The sequence below is a fragment of the Pipra filicauda genome, unplaced genomic scaffold (genome assembly GCF_003945595.2).
Source record: "Pipra filicauda isolate LSUMZ 115617 unplaced genomic scaffold, ASM394559v2 scaffold304_size882533_pilon, whole genome shotgun sequence".
NCBI lineage: Eukaryota > Metazoa > Chordata > Aves > Passeriformes > Pipridae > Pipra > Pipra filicauda.
Window position 1 is genome coordinate 668374 of NW_024104426.1, and position 25240 is coordinate 693613.

Here is a 25240-nt window from a genome sequence, read left to right on the forward strand (position 1 = left end):
GACATTGTTGACATTTTTTGGCAGACTGTGAAGATTCTGTGGACAGGATGCTTTTAGTCCACTTGTTCCACTCAGTCTATGTGCCCCCCTAACTAATTTGTGCATTTGCAATGTCTCTGTGAAATCTGCTGAATGATGTGGTCTTCTATTTTGCTTGCCTGCTGTCAGGAAGGGTGTTTGCTTCATAGTAAATGACTGAGAAACCCAATTCCATCATAAATTCATAAAGAGCATCCAAAATTAGTAACCTAAGCTTCATATGTAACAGAAAAAAAATATCTCCAAAGTGATCTGGTGTTTCCTTCAAAGGCCATAAATGTGAAAGTTGTGGTGCTAGAGAAGATGGTTCTGAGGGATTCACAGGGCACAGGGTTGTGCTGGCTCAGAATAGTCAGAATTCCTTGCTGAGTAACCCTGATATTGTCTTCAAAGCCATTCTTTCCACAAGGAAAGGTATTTGTGGAGAGCTGAGGGATACACTTGTGCTGACCACAGTTAGACTTTGGGAACTGTCTCTGCCTTTTTTTGAAAGACATTAGATAAAGAGGAAAAAATTTGCTTTCAGTATGTTGAGTGGAAAGACCGAATTTGAAATGTTAAGTATTAGAATTGCAACATTGTTTCACTCCAGATATTAAGAAATACCTACAAAACTTTACATAAAATTAACAAAAATGTTTATTTCAAAATTATAAATCAGCTGTTACACACAGAATACTTAAAACAGTGTCTTTAACTCAAATTCAGCTTTTACTGCTACAATAAACAGTCACTCTTACTAACACAAGTAATTTAGTTTATATCAGAGGCTGAAAGTAGTCATCTAGATGTTTAGGTGCTCTCACACAGATATTGAATTAACTCACTACTGTAAAATGATATTTCTGCTGCTTCTAAGTGCCAATTTGGCAAGAGCATATCATAACATTTTATGAAAAAAACACCTTTAGAAAATAAATAAGAAAAATAAATCTGCATCAACACACACATGTTCTTGCAGCAACTACAGTAATGTATTCTTACACTATTTCTTACAGAAATGAAAGGAGAAGATGAAATGCTTTGTACTTTAACTTCAGAAACTGAAAACATTTGTCAAGGCTAAGTAGGAAAAGAATTTAAAAGGAAGTCAAAGGCATTCAAAAGAGTGTAAATTGCTTTGTATTTTGTAAGGAAGAATGAAAACCTTTCATAGAAGGAGACTGTGATGATCTCTGATCCTGTCCAAATGCAAATGGAAAACTAAAGTCATCTTTTCCATCTCCAAATGCATGAGAAGTTGATTCTGAGGCGAAGGGAAAGGCAAATGCATCCTCACTTTCAGGTTTCCCAAAGAAGCTCCCTGTATGGAATACACATTATATTTATTATTAGATTAAATCTTACTGAGAGAATACTGCATTCAGCATATGTTCCTTTAAAAACACATTATGCCCAACGTCCTGCTGAGCATCCACATACAGTTGTGTGTTTATTTCTGCACTAGAAATGGTATTTCCAGGAGGTCATTATTAGAATCTACATCGAAGGAAGTGTGAAGTGCTCGAATGATTCAGAACAACAAAACACTTGTGCATGATATATTTTGCAACAGAGCAACAGAGGTCTTTGTAAACAGAATCTACAAAAGTCTTTCTTTAGAGAACAATGTGATCAGTCACTGAAATACTTGGAAAAACAAAGCTGCTGACAGAAAAACACTTGAATTTTTATTTAGTAGCACAGAATTCACACACTTAACAACAGCTACATATGCATAAACCCTTATATTCTATACTCATCCAATTTAAAAAAAAAGTAGCTTTGCACTTGCAGCACCTCAAAAGAAAAAGATTAGATTACAGTTCCCTTCAGGGAAGTGCTTGATCAGAAGTTTTGATCCTATTGATATAACAAAAAATTGGCTTTTCCTTTCAGAAAATCCAGGACTTCACACAGATCATGCAAATGTCTGTGGCTCACTCATACTGAGTGAAAGATACTGTGTATTAAGTCTGATTCTGCTCTTTTGTGCCATTTCTACATTGTGTACTTTCAACAGTTTACATCGATGAAAGTTAGTTTACTATTGAGAATTCTTTAATCAGATGGAAACTTTATTTTCATTTTAGTTGAGGGAGGAAACAAAACCCAAGCAGATGTACTCTTTCCAACTCTAAGCTGGTATCTTTAAGTTAAAGTAGTTTTTACCAAGTACTACAGCTTTTTACATTAAAATAACTGTTCTTTTTATCTGTGAAAAAGCTTTGAGAGTTGAATTTTTCTTCTCCCTTGCAGGTCCTCTCAGTTTGCTTCAAACACACCTGCCACTACTGCTATTTCTTTCTTTCTCATACCTCTTTTTCTTCCCATGGTGTCTCAGACATTTGAAGCCAAACGTGCAAGGAAAGATTTAAGCTCATCTAAACACAAATGAGCACAATAAACCACTGAGCTACATTATCACACCTGACTGTCCTTTCAAGACAAACAAAGGTGCTCTGCTAAGCAGGATCATGAGCTTGTCAGTCATATAAACACAAGCAGAAGACAGCTGGTCTACACAAGCACGTCTGAGTTTCAGACTTACCAATATCTTTGTGTGGGGACTGAGTGTTCAGGTTTCCCACAGGAAAATTTTCTTCTGCCTGAAAATGTAAACAAATATTCTATTTAACAAATGAGAAAGGCAACAGATAAGCTCTAATGCAGGTATGTAATATGCTCTTTTGCTTTTGGTGAGAAAGACACTGTCTCAGTGCTAGCAGCCTTCACAAAATCTGTATTCAAAGGTGTATATCAGTCCCTAAAGTTGCAAAGGAAACTCTTTGATCAGATAGATTTCATTATAGTTGCACATATCTGCAAACACTCCCTCCATTCTCCTAGAAAAAAACCCACATCAGACTGGTAGCTGTCCAAAAGCTGATCTGGCTAACTGCTGTTGTTTAAACTGAAAAAAAACCCCAAAATTATTTCATTCTGTGACATTTTAGAAAACCTCTAAGCAACAACACAATTAGTTCCTACTGAGTAGGACCTACCATTGCCAGAAAGAGTAGCAGGGTAATCACTTGTCACTCTTGAGGAGAGTTCTTACGCTACATTTAAAATAGATGCTGAAGTCCTTCAAAACTCCAATCTAACAGCAGAGAATCCCACCTCTGGTACAGTCTGATAATTCTTAGTTTCTGTCACTGAACAGGCACAAAATAATGTGGGTTCTGACAGCACTGCACGACTTAATATCCAACTCGTTCCTCAACAATTCACAAACCGCTCACCAGTGTGTTCTCTCCTACACACAGCTCATGCTACAAGACACCAGCAACATGGATCTGGCCAAACACAAAATGACATGGTGCTTTCCCTCACCCCTGTTTCAGCTTCCGTCCACTGAAACAGGAGATACCTGAGCTCCAATCCCTTATTTGCACAATGGGGTCTGGATCTCCATTGCCAAGTGGTACCTAACCCCTGTCCTAGGCACTGACACACATCCATCCTGGAGCCCCAGTTATCTCCCTGATAACCCAGGAGAGGAAAATTGACTCGGCAGCGCTGCAGTTGGGGAATCTGCAAGGAAAAGGAAGACCTGGATTCCGTTCCTTGTTCCAAATAGTTGTCTACATAGCTCCTCCATTTAAGTATAGCTATTCCATATTTGCTGTTCAATGCTCTTAGTAGGTTGTGCTTTCTTCCTTTCTCACTGTTCTTCACCTCATCAAGACCACAGAGGATGTGTGTGTGAGCTGGGAATTCTGCTAGAGAACCTAAATTTTGCACTGCAACACTGAACCAGAAGCCTTTTGGTAAATCAAGTCACCACTACATTTGCACAAGATTCGTCCGAGAAAGATTCATACTTGGTCAGAAGTCATCATAGGGGGAATTGCCAGGAAAGGAGTTAAACATTTTCAAAGGACAACAAAGTAAAATTAAGCAAGATATTAAAAAAAAAAAATTTACTACAAGATAACCAGCCTGAAAAATCTCATTCACTGTCAGTGCTGTTTTCTTCACTTATTTTGCTTTGTGGAAATGTGGCACTCACAAGTAATCATTTTTACCTCATCAGATGAGTTTTGTGCCCCAAACACAGAAGAACCAAAGAAGTTAAAGCCAGGTGACTTCTGGGAGAAGTTCATGAGAGAAAAGAAAGCAGGAGATTTTGATGTTCCTTCTTCACAACCTAAATTTTGAATGCTGTAAATACAGAAAGGAATAAACCATATTAATAGTTTTCTAAGTAATGATGGCTTTTTTTGTTCTATTTTGTTCTTTTTCTGTTTTTTCACCTTTTTAAATCCCCATAGCTTCCATCAATAATTTCTTTTTGCATCACAGCACAGGTAACACAATTCTTTAAAGCAAAAGTGGTATTCTTACCAATTCTCTACCCTTCTAACAACAACAACCTATTTAAAGATAGAAATCAGGGGTACAAATTACTGCAGGAAAAGACAATGTGTCTCATATTTCTAAGCAGAGTCTTGCTCTTTCAAACAGCCTCAAGTGGAAAGGATATTATAAGAAGAAAACCTAATAAATGCCTAGAATAAATTGGAAAAAAAAATCTGAATATTTTCAGACGAGTTTTCTAGAAAATTCTTTCTATAGTATCTTCCAGGAACAGCAGAAAGGCTTATACAATAAACATCAATACAGCTTTTTGCTCAAGATCAAATAAAAGTTGAAATCATACAAGTCAAAGGGAGGTGTTTCAGAGAACTGCATCTTCTTTCCCTTTAAGTCAGGTGTTTTAGGTACTCTTAAAAATGGTTCTGCACTTTCTTCTACTATGTCAGGATTATCTTCATTTGGATTAAAACACGTGTGTACATCCTATTAAAAAGAAATATACAACAATGTTTATAATGTATAAAATTTCCCAAAATATCATTAGCCCATTTACCTATAAATACGTTCATAATATGCTTTAGGTTTAGTTATGTCTCATGAAAAATAAAAGGATTTTAATAAAATGCTCACAGTGACATATTCACCATCCTTAAAACTGTAACCTTAATTTACCCAATTAAAATGGACTTCCTGTGAGTTAAAATTTTCATCCAAAAAATAAAGTTGTGAACTAACATTTTCAACAAAAGATGTAATTCTAAAGTATATCTTAGCATAATGTTTAAGGTCACACTGGAATCCTCTTTTGATGCTCTCTGGTGAGATAAAGGAACATCACCAGCAGAATATATTTTGGTTGACTGAGATATTTCATCTTCCTCAGAAAAGGTTAAATGAGAATGTACACTTGGATTCTGTGTAGCAATTTCCACCAGACTCAATATTGTTTTAAATATTTCTTCTCTATCAGTTGGTTTCAGGCATCATTCTGTAGTGAATCAACCAGAGGATGAAGAGCATCTCAGACTTGATCTTGTCTACTAGTTGTAGCTGTGTGCTGCTTTGGGCTGGGGTAGAGATTGTATTCTTCACAGTGGATGGCATAGGAGATACAGTGATAATTATTCAGGGCTGTTTCAGTTACTGCTGAGCAGTGCTCACACAACATCCAGGTCTTTTCTGTTTCTCTCCCACTGCTGAGTGGGCTGGAGGTGCACAAGGAATTGTGAGGGGACACGCTGGGACAGCTGACCCCAACTGACCACAGAGGTACTGCACACCATGTAATGTCATGCTCAGCAATAAAAGCTGTGGGGAAGAAAGAGGAAGAGGGGAATGTTTGGAGTCATGACATCTGCCTTCCCAAGCAACTGTTAGGAGTGATGGAGCCCTCTGTTCCTGGAAATGGCTAAAAAACTGCCCGTAGATAGGACATAATGACTGAATTCCTTATTCTGTTTCACTACATGCACAGCTTTTGCTTTACCTGTTAAATTGTCTCTATCTCAACCCATTTTTACCCTTCTGACTCTGTTCCCCTTTCCACTGTGGGGGGCAGGGAGCAAGTGGCTGTGTGGTGCTCAGCTGCTGGTGGGTGTTAAACCACATGTGGATACTACCTACATGTGCAACACAACTGGCTTGAATATTACTTGAATATTATGTGTGCTTGATCTCACATCCAGGCACACCTGGTAAAAGCAGTGGCAATGGAGCCAGCACTGAGCCTATTTATCACAGTTCTTTGTGAGAAATTAAGTTTCAAAAGCAGTCTTTTTTTTTTAATGTTTCATCAGCTCACACTGATGAAAATGTTATGCACCAATTGATATAAAAAATATGATGTGCATAGGATGGTCTATTGTTAAAGCAGCAAAAAAACCCCTCAGAACAATGATGTGATCAAGAGCAATGATCACTATATTACCAACCAGAGGGTATTGGTTGGCTCCTCACCTGTTGTGTGCCTTATAGTGAGTCACTTTGCCAGTTTCTGAGATTCACCTCTTGCCAAATGATTCAAACATGTCAAAATATTTTGACTATTGTAAATAAATTAATTACTTATGACATAAGAAATGCTTTGCTTACTTGAGGTATGTGCGAAGATTCCTTTGGCTCATCTGCTTCTTTATCACCACGTTTGGCCTCTTGGTTTGCTGCACAAAAAAAGACAGCACTGTCTGTATTACAGCAGCCTTTGAAACAGGTACATAAAAATTACATTGTGGGAAAGAATCCCTGAGGAGGGTTTACTAAGTTGGCATTGCTATTGCTGAGGAAGTGTTCTGACTGTGGTTTTCATAACAACCCACTCTGTGGCTACATCCATAATAATTACTTCTTGTTCTGCCACTTACTCACTATTGTCACAGCATTACTCGGGCTGCTTCCCGTGTTTTGGTGTGTTCTCTAAACCTACCCATTGTTCCCTGAGAGTGCTGTGTTTGTCTAATCCAGCCATTGCCCTCTGAGAGTGCTAAATGCCAGTCAATAGAAACCAGGTGGGGACAATATAAAAAGCACATCTGTGTGACAGTGATGAAGTGTTTAAAGGAGGATGAGAGGGAATGTTATCAGACTTTCTGCTCTAAGCTTCAGGTCATGCAACATCTCAGGCACTGTGGGTTAAGGACACTGTTTCAGGACACAGAAGTAGTGTCCTATTTATAAAAAAATATAGACTATAACCTTTTACGTGCATCTAAATTGGCAGTATAATTAGAAAAAAAATATTTAAACTGAAGTTCAGTGCCTTGTAATCTCAAAAACTGTAGGTGTGTTTCTAACTACCCTGTTTTGTTTCTGTAAACATTCTGTACGTTTTTCTCCAGTTAATTTTTGTCATTAATAATCTTAATGTGATGATTCCAGATTCCTAAATGACTGGGTTTATTATACCCCTTTTCTTTGCATTTTCTCATGCCTCCTGGGCAGATTTTGAGACTGGATTTCATTTTACCCAAGTAATTTGAGACTAGAGTAAGAATTTACAGGAGCTGTTGGAAGCCTCTATTCATTGGCAATAGTCAATGCAGAATGAATCTGCCTGTCTGCTATACTCAAAGTTTGAACTAAATAATCAAAGTGGGAAAGGAATACAAATGGTGGCCCTCTTAACACCAGAATGAAAATTTGGTCCCTAGAATTATATGATCCAGCCTTATAAAAAAAATTGCAGTGGTACCTTACCCATTACTGCCTTTTTACTCTCAAACTGCTGGTTGGAAGTCAACTGCTTTGGAGGATTTGTCACTCTAAAAGACAAAAATTATTGCTTGTCTAAATATGAATTACTTCCAAAAACCTCAGCCTTAAGAATGAAAACTACTTTATTAAAGTTACCTGAATTTCATTGGGGTTTGTATGCTTGCTATTGATGGAACCTGGGCAATTCGTGGGTTATTGGTCCCTGCGGTGTCAATAACCATCTAAAAGGCAGAAGAAAAATTCAAATGAGGCAGCAAATGAAATTGTCACATCAACAGTATCACCTTAATTTCTTCTTACACTGTGGAAATCCCTTCTTTTAACCGGGAATTAAGGATCAGGCAATGTAAAAAAAACCCTACCTTTTTGCCTGTATTTCCATTATCTACATTTTGACAGCATGATACCCAAAATCACTTCTATAATTTTTTATAAAGTCTTAGTCACAACACCGATAACTCGATGTGAATAATTAACTCCTCTGTGACACAAATAATGTTACGTAATTTACGACCTTTATCCAGGTTTGCTGCTGCTGCTTCTCAACACAAAAAGGGCTGGGCCAGGCCTGCCTCTGCCACTGAAGGCTGATGTGAGCATGTACATCAGTCTCAGTCAGCACAGATCTCCTGTGTGGATTGAAAAACTTCAGAAAACATGGAAGTATTCCCAGCTCACAGATTTTTATCAGATCAAAAGCCCTAACTCTCATATCTAGGGTGTCTTTGTGCCTTAAGGGCAGAGTGGCACCAGGGTTCTATACCTCTGCATCAGATAACACATTATTTCACAGGGAACATCTAGTTCTGGTTTATTTTTAATTTACAAAATGTATCAATCTGAATTCAGTTCAGGATAGGGGACTAAAGGGCTGGTTCTGCATTATCTGTCTGCCACTCAACTCCTGAAGTTTACAGCACACCTTCTCTGAAGCATAGCAACCTTTCTTCCAATCTTATTTTGCCTCAGACTCCATCTTCTTTTCCTTGTTGTCATCATCCTTTCTGAAAGTTCTCTTAACCTTGACTTACTGCTTCTCAGTATTGTCTAAGTGCCATTCTAAGTCCTAGATTTGCAGCCTCATCTCTAGATTACCCTGGCAACAGCCCCTTCCATCATCCTTGTCATGTCCAACTCCCTCAGCCAGTCACAAATGAGAATTGCTTGAAATTTCTTCTGGCCTCGTTCCACTCAACCTGGCCACTGCCCTTCATGTTGTCTTATATTATGAAGACACTGTCTTCTCCCACAAGCTCCACTCTACACCATTTAGTGATTCCCTCGCTTAGTCCTTCAGTTCCTTTGAAATTCTTAAGAAAATCACAACTGGTTCTGTTTAATTTTAGCTTGATTTTTATTGTTCAATAACATTTGGGTTTAAATAGAACGAGTGAGGTGCCCCTTAGAAAGAAGGTTTTGATATGGAAGCTTCTGGAGCTTCTGCACAGCAAACACAATCACAAACTATTTACTTTGTCTCCTATGGCCTTCCCTTATCTGAGTACTCCTTCAATACCTTAACAATCTATTGCTCCTATCAGTGTCCTTGCTCTCTATGAGACTATTAGTGGTTTTCACAACTGTGCAAGCTGTTCCTCCAACTTGTTTCTAGGTTGGTGGATTGTGTTTGAATATTTAAGATACAAATACACTTCACCATTTCATAAAAATGCCATATGAACTCTGTGTTTACAGATGAGAGACAGAAAATGGACTTGTGGACTCCTGCAGTGTACAAAGAAAGGTTGTTCATGGTTTTATTCCTGTCAGCCCAGATTTTTGTCTCTGGTTAAACCTCAGAACTGAGCTGTTAACTGTAGGCACACCTGTACAGCATCCTGCACACTTAGTCCTTTATGAAATCCTTCGTTATGGAGTAGATGGCTGATAAGCAATAGAAGCAATAGAAGATTATGCTCCTCCTTTAAAGCTCAAAAAATTTGCTACATAAAACCAAGTGAATCTACAAAGGCTATTCTAAATTTTAAAAACTATTACACAAAATTAGTTGGAAAGGTGGAGCACCTCAAGTTTGACATGAGAATGCTTTGCAAGAACAAACATATTTTCAGAATGAAAAGGCACCAAAGAAAGATTTTTGTTGTCATTACCAAATAATAGCAGATTACCAAGATTACAGGGTTGGCAGGTTTCATGTAAGATATTATAGCACAAGGCATGTTTGAAGTGTTTTAAATTTAAACCACCACATAAACCAGATTATATAATCTCATGTTTTTACCAGTGGGAGAGCTACATACCTCTGACAAATTTTCTGCAAGATTGGAGGAACTGCTAGTGGCAACTGAAAGTTCCATTGTTTTTTCTTTGTCTTCTCTCCCTAAATTAATAAATATCATGTAATATTGTCAATAGGATTAAGTATCCAAAGCATGACATTGTTAAACTAAACTTGGGAACAACGATTATAAATTTTCCTTTCAATACAGAGTGAAAAGAAAATTATCACAAAACATGAAAGTATTAATCAAATAATAGTTAATATTTGCTGTACTAATGCAAACAGTGCTAAAGGCATGTTTCAGATTTTTCTGGCAGCATGCATCAGGTGTATCTGTCATGTTACTTTACTCATTGCATAGGTATGAGAGGAACCAGACAGAAGATTTCCTGAACATAAAGATGGGTAAGCACCCAACTTCCACTGAAAACTTGGCTTCAACTGTCACAGTAGGAGCAGTTCACTGGATTTGTTGTTGTGCATTATCCATTCATTTACACAAAAATAATCCAAAATCCTCACTGAGAAATCATTAAACACACTGCACCTGTTTCTGGTTGTTGATTTGAGAATCTAATACTCTGTACAGACTGGACCAGTTTCTGAGGAATGCGTAGGACAGGTAATGGTTTGCACCACTGATGTTTCTCTTTTGGCAAAGGTGTGTGTTCAGGCTCTTCAAACATCCTAAACAGAATTAAATTTAAAATCATTAAGTCGCAAGAGAAAAGAAACCATAAAATATAACTGCTTCAAATAAGTGTAGTTTTCAAGGGAGTTGGATGTTGTCAGTGAGGTTCTACCACTTTCAGCACCAGTAGTTGATAAAAATTGACGTTTTCTTTAAATAATATCAGACAGAGAATATCACTGAAAAAAAGAAACCACCAAGTAGTAACAAGCCAATCATAAGAACATTGATGACTTAAATTTTGTCAGTATCAAAGAAAAGAATTAGTAGTTTGAAATTTGACACTTTGAATAAAGTACATCATTATTGTAGTTCTGAAATCACATTTTCACATTTAAAAACACTTTTTCTCTCTCTCTGAGATTGTCTGGAATACTCACACTACACATACACAAAAGAGAAAACTGCAGCAAGTGTTTTCACTTGTGGGGTAATTATCTGTGTAGGGTAAATAGCTCTTTACAGTGGAGAAAGACAGAGGTTAGCAGAACAATGAAGGGTAAAGTGGCTATTTGGCACAGGAACGTTTACCATTTTTTAAAATAATGAGTTCTATTCTATTTTCTCTCTGGCGTTCTTGCTTAGTGCCTCTGTGCTTCTAGCTACAACATCTGGTCTGTTACTGACTGAACAATGCTGGTCAGAACAAATAAAGAACTGAGTCAGTCTGTTGGTTCTTCCTGAAATGTTCCATAAACAAAAATAAGATAAAATGTAGGATGCTCTTTGTAAGACAATGTGGAGTAAAATTAGCGATACTAATAAAAAATACCAACTAGAAGCACTGGTTAAGATACATGGGCCTAACACATTAAACTCATATCCATACCTGTGCTCACATAAAACTGTGAATGCACCTCAGACAAGTAACTCTGATGAAAAGGACCATTTTCACGTGTAGTTACATATACACCTGGTGCTGTGCTGGACTGAGAGCTAACAAACCATACAAACCATATACCACCTAACACAGCAATCAGAAAAACCCTACGAATATTAGAGATTTTTTAAACAATTTTAGTTACACTGATTATAGATAAACCTGTGTCAAGACTGAATATTACAGGAAATAAGATGTGTATACAGCTGGTGCATCTTTAAATTCAGATGCAGGGAGCATAAAGACGAGGAGAAATCAAAACACAGCTAAGCACAGAACTCTGGCTAAAACTGCCTCACTTTGTTCAAAGTGGCTTATTCGACCACTTTACCACAATCAGCATTCAAAGACCAACGGAACAAGGCTGCAGTGGTTAAGGTCATCAGCTAGACTGCCATAGACAGCCTAATAAGGGTGGAGTTTTTTGTTGTTGGGGTTTTTTTTCTTTTGCTTTGGATTTTTTTTTTTCACAGAATTTAGGATGCTAAGTTATGTTTTTAAAAGTTCTTGCAGTCACTTTCCATGTGCTCCTGTAAAGCCTAGCAGACAACTCTACCTTTCTAAAGATTTAGTCTCCATTAAATATATTCTCCATATTCTCCATAAAAAATATTCTTTCACAACGCATATCTATTCAGAAGAATGTATCAAAGGCAGTTACAAACCAGATTCAGAAGCTCTTAAATATGCACTTTTTGAGTAACAGAGCTTGCAGTTAAACTTCATGCGTATGCATTACAGCTGTTCCCTTCCCTCCCCAAAAACACTGTTGAAAAATAAACCATGGGCATCTTCTCTGACATAATTAATAACCACTGGAAGAAAAATCAAGCTGCAAACTGAAGCTCAAAACAGTCCAAATTGCAGTAGCAAGAAAGAGCATTTGTCTTCTTTCTCTGCTTCATTGTTAGTAGACATCTGAGTAGATAAAAAAATCTTTATCTTGATCCATACTGCAAAACAGGGAACGCTTTTTAAAGTGTAAAGAAAAAAATAGATATTCTTAAATCAAAATAAAGTGGCATTTTCTTAGTAATAGTTTCTTCACTGTAGCATAACAAAGCCCAAAGATTAATATTACTTCATTTTCACTCTAGGAATCAAGTGCGTTTGGTCAGACATATGAAGAATCACACCTGATTCCTGTGGTATTTCCAAGACTCTCCTGAAGTCGTGTTCAGTATCCTCCTGAGGAGAATGCCAGCAATTCCTTTGGGAAACAGGACTTTAAATGACTAGTAACTAATAACTGCCTATGAGGTTTGGTGAGCACAGGGTTGCCTCTTCATATATGTTTACATTGGAAGTCCTGAAACAACTTTTTAAGTACTTTTCCAAGAATTATATTACCAAGTTTTTTCTTTGATCAGTAAAAGTTAATCTCTTGTAACGCAGAGGTACTGAAAGAGCAGCAATAATCTGCCATGGGACATCTTTTATGTGAAGTTTTAGCAAAAAGCTCTCTCTTGGAACATAAGAAGTGGAATTAATATACGACCAAATCGGAAAAAGAATAAATACAGAATTACAGAATAATGAAATTAAAGCTCTCTCAAACATTTTAGAAAAGCAGAGAGAATGGACATGATATATGCTGTAGCACAGTTCAAGATATCAGCCTTTCTACCTAATAAATATAATCTCTAATTGAGAAATCAAGACTAGGGCTTCAAAAGAGTTGAGTCCTATTTGGTGGCTGATGAGAACTCTTAATTTGCAAATTTTACCTATGATGACTGTCAGTGTAACTGGTGAACTATGAAAGCCCACAAATCAGAGAGAACAGCTGGTATGAGCAGAGGCACCTGTGTTTTGCACTCAGTCTTATCAATAACTGACCAGCCAGCAGTAAATGATTCCAACTAAAATGTTCCAGGCCTTTTAAAAGAACATTTACCATTTCCATTCTCCTACCCAAAGGAGAACATATAAATCAGCACCTATTAATTGACTTGCAAGTTGGTTTCTTGTCTTGTAGCCCTCTAAAGCATTTCATGGGTATTAATTTGTACATTGTTCTGCTCAGTGCTTTCATTGCTCTCTTTAGTTCTTTCCCCTGATGCTGCTGGTTTCATGCTGGTCTGGATCAGTTCATGGAGATTCACAGTACAATTCCCTTTTTTTCTGCTTATTTTGTGGCAGATGAAGATATCTCCACAAAGATTTCTTTGCTCAGTAGTATCTTTGTAGTGACTGCAGGACAGCTCACAAGAAACTACAGCCTTTGGCACCCACATTCTGCTGTTGTATTTTTGTACATTGCCTTGAGTCTGCAAAAGTTTTATTTCACGTCTCATTTTCTCAATATATTTTCTATTTGTTTTTTTTTCCTCACAGTGTTTATGCTCACAGCTTCATAATATGCTCATTTTTAACATCAGTAGTTATTTGAACAGTTACTTCAATGCTTTCTAGTGAAGACTTCTTTTAATAAATTGATGTCAAATAGGGGTTTTAAAAACCATTTTATGCCATTTTCTACAGGCCTTTACATTGTGGATATTTTTGACATAAAAAAACTTCAAAACCCTTTAAAATTTACTCTAGGAAAAACTTATCAATTAATAATCAGGTTCTGGTCTGATAACACTTGCTATATCACAGAAGTGCATACATGGAGGTTAAAAGGCACTGTGAGTTAGGGTAGTGTAAAAGGCTTACACCACCTTCTATCCATGATGCAGCCCATGGAATTATTGCTGCAGTTAGAGCTCCAAAAAGATCTGCTGGTGTGCAATGCAGACACAGCTACAGGTGGAGGTACAAGCACCTGAAGGCTCCACAACAGGGAGATAAAAGTAGAAATGGCAGGTCTGGCAGTGCACCCAATGGATTCCTTTCCACGAGGAGCCTGTCTGAGGGATTCTTACACCTCCATACCCAGAGCACAGACCTCTGCCTCTTATAATAAGTCCCTAATTGGCTTTTTTTGCTCTGCAGACTGAACACACATGAGTTTCTTTGAAAATTCAAAGGGAATGCTTCCCATCTTTTATTTCGCTTTGTCTTAAAACTAATGGGATTTCTTGTTTCCCCGTGTTTCTGTTCTTGCCAATTCTAAAAGCTTACATAAGGAGGTAGAACGGGTGTAAAGGCTTAAAAAAAAAATCATCTGTATGATTTGTAGGTAAGGAGATATTAAAGAACTAAAAAATCCCTGTGGAAAGGATCTTAGGGATGACATATTTCTACAGATATATTCCACTAAATCCCTGCTTAAAGCCCCAAAAATATTCTTTTTCAAGTGCACCATGACATAAAATCACTCAGACAAAATCTTTTGGTCGTATTTTTGCTTTAAAGTGGATTTTGATCTGGAAGTGTCAGCTCAATGGGAGATGTTTCAACATTCACAAGGACTCCAGATAAGTGCAAGATAGTCCTGGTGGTGATTTTCAGTCATTGTAATTGAGCTCAAATTAAAGTGAGTCCCAGCTGTAAATGATCACTGACTAATTTACTAAGCCATTAATCCTGTCTATGAAACTTTCACTCATGCTTGTTTTTAAGAACTAAATTAAGAGTTAAATTTCTGAAGTAGTTCAGAGGTGAAGACAACTGACTTGTGGAACCCTGACTCTTTTCCCCAAATATGCATTTAATAGAGTTGATGTATTTTATCTCTGACTGCACAGTCACTGTAGTTGCATTCAAAACTTGTAACACTACTCATACAGATTTCTCAGAGTAGCTGAGGAGCAAAGGTTTCTACAAAATACTTTAGAATAGTATTTTTTTTGATACATTGAGCTTCCAAAAATCAAAATTTGCCACCATCTTAATCCCCAGAAATATAAAACTTTTAAAATTGCATAATTAAATCACATGATCAGGGTTAGAGAAGCTTGCCACTTCATTTTTAGCAACAATCTGTGTTTTGTAGCACTCTCTGTGTAATGCTGAGATACTACTCTGAATAAAAGCAAGGAAAAAAATAATTTTTAAGTGCACCTTTCTTTAAACTCCTTTGGTTTCTCGAGACTTTTTTGATTTTTTCCTTCAATCATTTCAGAGTTATCTTGATCTTCTGTAGCCGCTTCAAGTCTCTTAAAAGATGAAGAACAAATAGCATAAAAATTGACAAAATTTTAAATACTATAGCTATGTGCTACAAAAGTTTTCTAAACCTGACAAATCACTGCACAGTAGTAGAGTTTTTGCAGCCAAGACATTCTGAAGAAATAAACAGAACAAGGTTAAAGAGAGGAACTTCCATGTTTGTTCCAATTCTTACAGTTTTGGAACATGGGCACTGTATATCTGTTCAGAACCTGGAGCTCCCTACATGGTTTCCTTCAAAGCTATAAGCAAATCCACCTCATCCCTTCTCTGCTGTATGTTTATATAGCACACACCACCTTAGGAACTTTAGTCTAGGACTGTGTGTGTCAAACAGGATCACTAAATATTAAATATAAAACCAGAAGACACCACTTGTGCACAACATGCTTCTATCAGCACGGGGCAGTAAATGGAGTCCTTGATCAGCTGTTTCAGAGAGGCAAAAGCACCCAGATGCAATGCTATAAAAAATTACTAAAGCTTTACAAGATTGGCCTACTGGGCTACTCAGGCTTAAAACAGACCTTTTACAGAGGGCTGGGTCCAACCGCTGCACTGACAAAATCCCTTTTATTTTTTGAAGATCATCCCTTTGAAATCAGTGCTTCTTCTAGTCAGTGGAACTGTATTGATCCCCTGCCTAAAATCAGCCAGTTTTACCTCTGAGGGTTATATACCCACACATTTATTTGGGGGGGAAAAAAAAAAAGAAATGAAAAAAAAGAAGGAAAGCGGGAATTTCCATTATTCTTGTTGTAAAGCATATTTAGTTAAACACAAACCCTTAAAAACCAGTAGGGCCTGTGAAAGCTGTACACTCAAGCCCTGGGGCTCACCAAGGAGAGTCCCTGCACTGTTTTCAAGTGTCTTCTCTTGAGATAACACCAAAGTCCTCGTGACACAGTGCCTTGACAGGAACTCTGGCATAGGCAGAAAGCAAGCTTTGAGAGCCTTTACATTCATGGACCCCCCTTCTCTAAGAAAACATATGTGATGCTACAGAAACATAAGACTGGAATCATCCTCTTGGCCTGTGTGCTTGAAAATACACCACTTTTTTTTATGTTTCAGAAAATATGATGGCAGTATGTATAACTGCATAACGTGTATTTCTAGAAAATAAAATTAAAATACAGTTACCTTTTCTAAAGAACCAATCTTCATTTCTAATTCATCTGCTTCTTTTTTCAGTTTGACGAATTCTTGTGCAGCAACAGTGGTAAGATGTAACATTTCCTGTGTTTTTTGCTTTGAAGATGCACTTTCATGTTATGGACTATATATTTGAACAACATGCTTTTTTTTTTCTGGCAAGGGATACCACCAGATCACTGACCCCTCTGTGCCATAAGTGCAAATGCCAGAGGTGCAGAAAGCTCTGACAAATCTACATTTCTTTGCCAAATCTTCAAATCTAACTTCAGTTAACATTCTCCTAAACAAAGAGTTTTCATGGATATGTTATTAAATTTTTTATTCTCTCTCTGGAAAATGCTCCCATAAATTTAAACGGAAGTGTATTATTTGACCTTTGATTTTCTCACAGAGAAATGCTGATGCTGCCACTCTAAAGATAAACATATAAATAATTAGTCTTTTCTAATAGAAAGTTGTGAAAGGTAAATTTAAACTTTTTTCCCTGCTAACTGCACAAACATTACAAATAAAGGATACATGTGCACAGCCCAATCATTTACAGATTTAAAAGGAACAGCCTCTGCAGAAATAAAATTTAATTTCAGAACATTAATTAACAAACCTAATTTTCTTAACAAATATAAGATAAATTAATAGATCAGGAGCACGTTACTTAGTATAGATAACAGAAATTGCAGTGTAACAGTAATGCCATTAACTTGCACTAAAAAGATACTCAAATTAAATTTAAAAGTCTGAGAGCCTCGATCTAAAGGATTCTTAGAACATTTTTACCCCAAGAGCCCCAATGACAAACCTCTCCCCATTACATTCAGGGGCTGAAGAAAGGAATATTACTATATACACTCTAAATTTTTCTTTGCTACAGATTTTTTTCCTAAAAATAGTGTAACACAAAGAATATATTTTATTAGCTTAAAGGAAACTGTGGAAAATGAGAGAACTTCTGTATGGCACCTTTAATGTGCAGTGCACTGCCAGTAGGCTTTAGTGTAAAAGCATTGATAAGAGCTGTACCCAGATCCAAGCGAGCATCTTCCTTCCATTTGTATTTTTTCCAGTGTTTCAAAACTCTCTTTTGGATTTCTTCAACTTCCTCCTTTTTTTTGTAATGCCTCTGGGCAAGAGCAGTCCCTGCATATTTTTTGTGGTGTTCCTCCAAAACCTCCTTATACTGGGTTATGCAATCCTCATACATTTTCCTATAAAAATATACACATAATTTAATGTTATTTCACATGAAGTCATTGTTCATAAGGAAAAAAACTATTAGTTTGTGGCTTCAGCTCTGATGGGAAAAAAAAAGGATTATATTTAATATGCCACTCTTTGGTTTTATTTTTTGTTTTCTAGCTATTTTCAAGGAATACTATGTTGTATGTAAAAAAGAACACAGTTGTGATGTAAAAACCAGTCAAACCTCACTGTTCTGAAAGGAATGTAGACCATAGCACATTCAAAGTCAGCCTGGCAGATGACAAACATATTTTTTCCTGTGGCATTATCATGACACTCACTTCAGGCCAAAGCCTCTGCTGGTGTTTATTGGCACAACTCCCTCAGTTTCGGTGGAATTGTATCAAACCTACAGTTAAAGAGAATTTGGCCAAACACCCCATATTTAGAGCAGCCTGATGCACCACTGGACTAAGAGCTGCCTCCAAGGAGATGCTGAGTAATCTCTGTCTGACTCAGGGAAGCCTTAAACACACATATGAGTCACACTAAAACAATAGGACTATTCACACTTAAGGCTAAGCAAACACTTAAATGTTTAAATGGCAAAGAGCCAGAATGCTCAGCTTCTTGTAGGGCTGCCCTGTAAATTAATGTTACACTAATATAATTTCACTGGCATCATGTGAGCACACAGCTATGAGTTACTAAGGTAGGTAACATCAATTAATGTTCATGACATTCTTAAAACTCTCAATCAGCTTTTTAAAAAATTGTACTGTAAAAACTAACAAATACCAGAAGTAACAGGATGCAACTCATCACATAAAGCATAAAATTTAGGCATGTGCAAAATACATAATAAGAGCATGATGGTGAATGTTTCTGCAGATGGCAGATGTTAATAAAGAGGTATCACAGCTGGGTGTAAATTACTTATGAAAAATGTTTAAAGTAGTGACAATTTCTTAAGACCACTATACTATGGATGGCCATAAATACTGCTCTGTGAAAAACAGATTTTGGGAAAAGAATATGAAGTTAATAAAGAGGTTAATAAATGAGGTATGTTAATAAAGAGGTATCACAGCTACAGACATCCAGCATACACTGTTAACACTAAATAGTCATTTAATTGGGAAAGAAATAATACACAGAGTTCCTTGATATTACAATAGGCCAATATAAAATCATAGAAGGTAAAGGAAATGTCATCCTGTAGGAAAAGGTTAGGTGAGCAATACAGAGGGACAAATTTAAAAATATTAAGTTATTAGTACATCCGTAGATTAGCAAGAAATTACTTTATGGAAAAAATTATGGCTCATAACAGCAACTAAAGCCAGAGAGCCATCTCTTTACCTGCCCCACGAATAAAAGCTGCATTAAGGAACAGCTCTCTCTGCTTGCAAAGCAGACAGTATTCCTCTTTAAGGAACACATTTTACCTCAAACTTTTACTAATCACTTAATTGCAGCAGGACTGAAAGGCTGCATTTGTCAGTCCTGGCTGCCCGCTGGCAATCCCAGACAATGGGAGAGAGAAAAACTTGTGTCCAAACTCAGGGCTAGAAAATTCTGCTCTTACAAAAGGAAAACAAAAGTCACGGGGTAAAAAACAGGAAGATTTTAATTTTCAGATCAAACTACACTCCAGGCACTGGCTCCTGTTAAACTGATTGAAGTTCAATACACTTTAGGGGAAAGAAGTGGTAGGTCAACACTGTGAAACCTAGGAATTGGCACTTCCCAAAATTCACATAGAAAATTACACTAATCTATCTGTTTTTCTACACAAGTGGTCTCAGGAATCTAAGTTTCTTGATTTATTTGATATTTCTGTATAATGTACAAAATTTCCCAGGTACGAAAGATGAAAAATATTCAATTCTATTTAATTAAATAAATGCTACAAAACTAGCTGAGGAAAAAAAAAATTTGCTAACGTAAAATTTAGAATACATTACAAATAAATTTAAACAATATAAATAAGCAAAATAATTTGTTGTAGCAGATTTCAAGCTTCTGAATATAATCCTAAAACTTTATATTCTTTTCCAAGAATCTATTTGTCTCAGATTAATATTTACAGCCATATATAGTGTAGTAGTCTTAAGAAATTGTCACTGCTTTTAATATTTTTCCTAAGTAATTTACATCTTACAGTTTGTGCAGATAACACAGAAGTATTTAGAATTCAGCACTGTTCACATTAAAGTCATTAGAAAAAGTTTTAATCCAATTGCAATGGGAAAGGGGCAGTGCTCACAAACCCCCTAAACATTATGTAGATGGCAATTTATTTCTCTTTCCTTCTTCAGATCACTTTTTTCAGGATAAACATCCAGTTCGTATGAGCATTCTTCTATGTTCTTGAAACCAACCACAATGAAAAAATGTGGAACGTTTGTAAAACCTACATAAGTGCCTAATTAAACACAAACTGATCTGCCCATCTTTTAAAAACATCTTTCCATCTAAAGAAGCATGTCCTGCGTGCCCACAACTCCCAGGCTGAAAAGCACATTCAGCTCATAAAGTTCTAAATATACTGATTTTTCTTCCTAATTTAAATATTTAGAATTTGCTGAATGCACATTTAGCTGACTTGAGCATATCATCAAATGCTTCAGTGCAGAGGGATTGTATCTGAGGAAAAGTTTTGAAAAATAGATGAATTAAATTTATTTCATGATTTATAGTCATGATGTCTTATAATTAAGATTAGGAAAACAGATCAAACACTTTCATGTTGGAATTGAAACTAGTTATCTAAAGAAGCAATTTAAAAGTAATGCTTCTTTGGCTTGTCAGCTCAAATTAGTGAAAGCCAAAATGGCTTAATCATATACTCATAGAAAGCCAATTTAGCCTTATTTTTCACCAAATTTAGAGCTCTGAACAGGAAGAAGACAGATAAGCTACTAACCGAGTTAATTAAAGGCTATCAGGCATGCTATTTCTGCTGTCTTGGACAACTGGCAGAAAGAACAGTTACAAAAGACCCAAAGCCAACATTTTAAATCACCTAAATTTGGGACTCTAAACTGGTATTTAGATCTCTAGAGGGGTCTGCCGTGACTTTTGTGCTGCAGGGCTAAGGAGCCTCTTCCCCCTGACGTGCAGATCAGTGAAGGTGAGCAGCCTCTCTGAAATGAAGGTCTGTTTTACTCTTTTAAACAAAACTTTGGAGGGCTACTTTGGCACAGCACATTTGGAACCTTTCAGTGAAAATCTTCAGGGACTGCTCTTGATCTCACTGAATGTAGGCAGCTACATTGCACAATTCATAATTTCTTTTGACTGCAGAATGTAATTAATGAAGATGAAACACCTGAGATGACACTTACTGAACAGAACTGCGTTTGCATGCTTTGTGCTTATTTTGAAAAATATACAGCAGTACACAAAAACTTGGTTTTGTACATTCTAATAATCATATACAATTCGTATTCCAAAATAAAGAAAAGCATGAAACTATCTGAATGCTTCTAATTGTTAGCTGAAAAAATTGTCTTTACTTCTTGAGCTTTTCTTGAAACAGTAGGCAATTGAACAGTGTTCTGAAAAATTGTAGTAGGCATTTGGGAAGCAACTGAAGAATCCATATTGTATCCTATTCCACTGGTAACTACCAAATAAGATATTACCTCATAATAATGTAAGCCAAAAAATCCTTTTAGTTATTCAGTCACTCATATTGTCCTGTAAAGTTTACAACTGTGATGCAGACTGCTGGGTTTAGTCAGGTTAATAAGAAACCTCATCTCACGTGACCACAGATACCTCTCATTTTCTGTAGCTTCCTCTAAAGCTTCAAGTTCATTTTTCACATATTCTTCATGTTTGCTAAGAATTTTATAGGTGGGCTTCCAACTGTGGAGAAAGTTAAAAAAAAAAAAAAAAAAAAAAAAAGAAAGCATATTAGGGGTCTTTTCTAATAAAAAGCCATTCAAAAAATAAGACGTCAAGTTACTTCAGTAGCTTATTAGAACAAATAATTCATTAATGTTTTGAAAGTCAAACATAAATGGGTTTAGTACAGAAGTCTTTCACATGCATACATTTATTTTGTTAAGATTTTAAAGCTGCAAATTCATTACAATAGATATATAAAAATAATTAAGATTACAAAGCAGGTTTTAAGGAATGAATGAAATGGGCTTCACACAGTTTTTTGGAGCCTAGTGCTAAGCAATGAGGCATCAAAATCCACTTATTTGGTACTCAGCAGAGTACCATGAGTAAATCCTTTAGATATGTACAATCTTCTTGTTGGAGATGCCCAGAACTTCATTCTCATCAGTATCAGCAACACCCACCCCATACCTAAATGCAAGCAGCAGCCACAAACAGAATTTCCTCCATTTGCTAAGCCAGTGCTGCTCAGAAAACACCAAAGTGATTTTCCTAGAGCAGGATGCTGTAGAAGGTACTGAAAGCACAGCAGCTTCATGGAATACTTACGACTACTAAACTAACAGTACTTTCTCAACACCCAGGTGTTAGAGATACCTCTTCCTTGGGTGTGGGAATATTAGAAAGAGAGACAGATAGACTTTCTGATTCCAGCGAAATTCAGATGGGAACTTTAGGAGAGGCATATAAAAAGGTTTTTGAAAAGAAAGAATCCTGCCTGAAAAAAAAAAATAGTGTAAGGAGCGTGTGAACAGGCTGGGCTGGAGTGGGACAGAGATCCTACTGCCAATGAAAAGAAATTACATGCTCCCTCCAGTGGAATCTACTATAGAAAAAATTAGCATACCCTCTCTCCAGCCAGGACTTAAAGGGATCTATATATTCAGCCTTAGTCCAGAATACAAGCTGTCCTAGGCAGCACTAACACCTACAGTGAAGTTTGAGAGCAGCTATCTGTCCTAGGAGAAGCACACAGAACCCCCAGCTTTAGGAACACGGACATAGAGAGTATCAAAGCTAAACGTTGAAAAAATAGAAGGAAAAATCCATTAGGACTGACGAGACTAAGTGAATCTGCAACAGCAGAGATACAGTTACAGGAACAAAGAGGAGGGGAGAAATGGCAATACAGAACAAGGCTGCAATTGAAAAAAGCAAATAATTCAGAGAGCAGCTGAGGACATACAGCTCACTTTGCACTGCATAGCCATGAGTAGGGTAAGTAAAGGGCATTTTTGGATATGAATGTGCCCCATGGTTCAAAGCTGGAGGGTTTGTGACATCCAATCACACAAAGTATGAACATCCATTTGAACAATCACTCCAAAGGTAGAATAAAACAGAGGCTTCAGTAACAGCTGACTTACTGCAATTTCCATCAAGGAAATAAATAAAGAGCAAAGATCTGGCAATTAATTTGCTGAACTGAAGTCAAATAATCTTGAACTCCAGGTGATGAGATAACACAAGACACAACCACCATCTATAACAGCAGTAAAGTTTGTCAACAAAACAGCTCACTGAGGAATGACAGCCTCTCTCAAGAAATTTAGCACTGTGGGCACTAATTGTTTGACACCACTGGTGATTAAAAACGTAACTACAAAAATGTTACTTCGTCATATCTACTGCAAATGCAGCAGAAAGCTGAATTTCTAAAGGGTCAGATTTTTTTAAAAAGCAGAAACCAACATACTTATATAAAAATGTGCTGGCACACCAACACTGTGATCTTCTTCTTCTACTCAGAAGCCCCCATCCCTTTCTTTGGAGGAAAAAATATCCAAGAGATATAAAAGTCAAAAAGCTTTTATGAATCAGAGTACAAACCATGTTTACATGTGTTCACATCTACTCTGTAGACATACAAAAAACACACAGTACAAGGACACTGGTTTGTGAGCACAACAAGGTATGCAGGATTCAAGTAGCTCATCTACCAGTTTGCTAAATGCATCACTGTTTCAGGGATCACATCACATTTATGTGTCCTTCCTTTCATCAGCCAGGGTATAGAGAAAAATCTTTGTCCACACTAATCTGTGAGCAATAACATTATCCTGTCATTTGGTAGTTTGGCTAGAGGGACAAGACAACGATTTCTTTTCCAAACTAACAGCATTTTGAGCTCATCCGGCTTTTTTTCTTATTATGTTTTTTCTATTTCCATGAAATCTCACCATCCCTTGCACCCAAATTTAAAAACTGTAAGAGAAACAATAAAATTGGAATAGGTTCCACCAGCAGTATTTCACTACTTCTTACTTCTCTGGGATCAACATTTACAGTTTGAATCACTCAAGAAACTAAATATTAGCAAAATGTCATCACTTGTCTAAAAACATATGTTTCGTTTGGCTCATTTTGTGCCAGTTCTTTGTTACACAGACCAATATGGATTTCTTTTAGAAAACACGGTATTATTCCAATATATCTGTCTCATATATCATATTTTCTATAGACTTGTTGAATATAAGAATCCTTTCTGTTGTTCAAAGTCTTCAAATCTGCTTCAATACACTCATGATCATGTCTAGTAACCCAGACAAAACACTGTTTCTTTGAGAGCTCTATTGAGCATCACTGGCAATTAGTCAGCTGAGAGGGTGATTGTGACTCCAAAACAATATTTGAATTTGCAAAACCAACATTAGAATCATGTCCAGTGTAGATGGAGTGTCAACTAGAATAAATTTTAGAAGTTTAGGATGATTCTACTGTGTAAGTGCTCTAATTGTCTGATCTTACAACTAGGGCTTGTTTATTGCAGTTTTCAGTGTGTTGTTAAATGACATTTCCAATAATTTAAGACACAAAGCCTCTACTCTTCTGCAAGCATTGTCCTTCTATGAATACATGTATTCATTAATGAGTCACTTCTCATTTTCAGTCTCTTTACACTAATGCCATTAATTATTCTTTGTAGGACTTGAGCCAAAACCCAGCGAATTCAACTATTAAAATTTAGATCAGATCCTTAGTTCTACCCTTAATTTTTTAATCCATTTTTTTTATTTCATTTGCATCATTTAACAGTTTGTGATTTGCAAAAAAGATATCAAAGGAAGTGGTGTGAGTAGTTTCATAAACTTACATAAGTGTTCATTTTATCCTGCATTGGGGGCAAGAATGTGATGGAAAAATGGAATTTTCTTGCCAAGGTCAAATTTTTTCCTAACCCTTTTTATGATAAAGCCACAAACAAGTATGGTATGGTTTTCCATTCAAACAGCCAGCCACTACAACCACTTCATTCACTAATGATTTCATTCTTTCTTCTGTTTTCTGAGGGTTCAAAATAAAACCAGAAAGGACCCTAATGCCATATTTACTTCCCTCTTTATTTTAGAAACACCCACACTCTCCATTCACATCCAAAACCAAAAAAAAAAATTCAAATGTATGTTATAGATATTTTTATTGAATACTTACCTTTAGATATAGAATTGCAAGAAAACGAAACAGAATTTGCCAAGAAATCATCACTTCAGCTGCTGAGGAACTAGAAAGATTGTGGAGAGATGAACACTGTGGTGGATTTTATCACCTGGGCCAAACCCTC

At 36.6% G+C, this 25240-nt stretch overlaps 1 protein-coding gene across 9 annotated transcripts in view; it reads right to left on the minus strand.

Moving 5' to 3' along the window:
• Positions 1-660: 660 nt before the first annotated feature.
• The window catches only part of CUNH14orf39 (chromosome unknown C14orf39 homolog), a 32322-nt gene continuing 7742 nt past the window's right edge, over positions 661-25240 (minus strand). For 8 of the 9 annotated variants that reach the window (XM_039383334.1, XM_027711788.2, XM_027711784.2 and 5 more), the window contains exons 5-18: positions 21547-21636; positions 17602-17786; positions 17101-17143; positions 16567-16687; positions 15316-15410; positions 10341-10480; positions 9813-9892; positions 7687-7772; positions 7534-7598; positions 6433-6500; positions 4685-4824; positions 4050-4185; positions 2570-2627; positions 661-1342 (exon numbers count right to left, since the gene is read on the minus strand). In XM_039383334.1, coding sequence (XP_039239268.1) covers positions 1140-1342; positions 2570-2627; positions 4050-4185; positions 4685-4824; positions 6433-6500; positions 7534-7598; positions 7687-7772; positions 9813-9892; positions 10341-10480; positions 15316-15410; positions 16567-16687; positions 17101-17143; positions 17602-17786; positions 21547-21636 — 1510 coding nt within the window. In that variant the 3' untranslated portion in view covers positions 661-1139. Of the gene's footprint in view, positions 1343-2569; positions 2628-4049; positions 4186-4684; positions 4825-6432; positions 6501-7533; positions 7599-7686; positions 7773-9812; positions 9893-10340; positions 10481-15315; positions 15411-16566; positions 16688-17100; positions 17144-17601; positions 17787-21546; positions 21637-25110; position 25240 lie in introns of all 9 variants that reach the window. The other variant, XM_039383338.1, reaches the window with a different exon arrangement.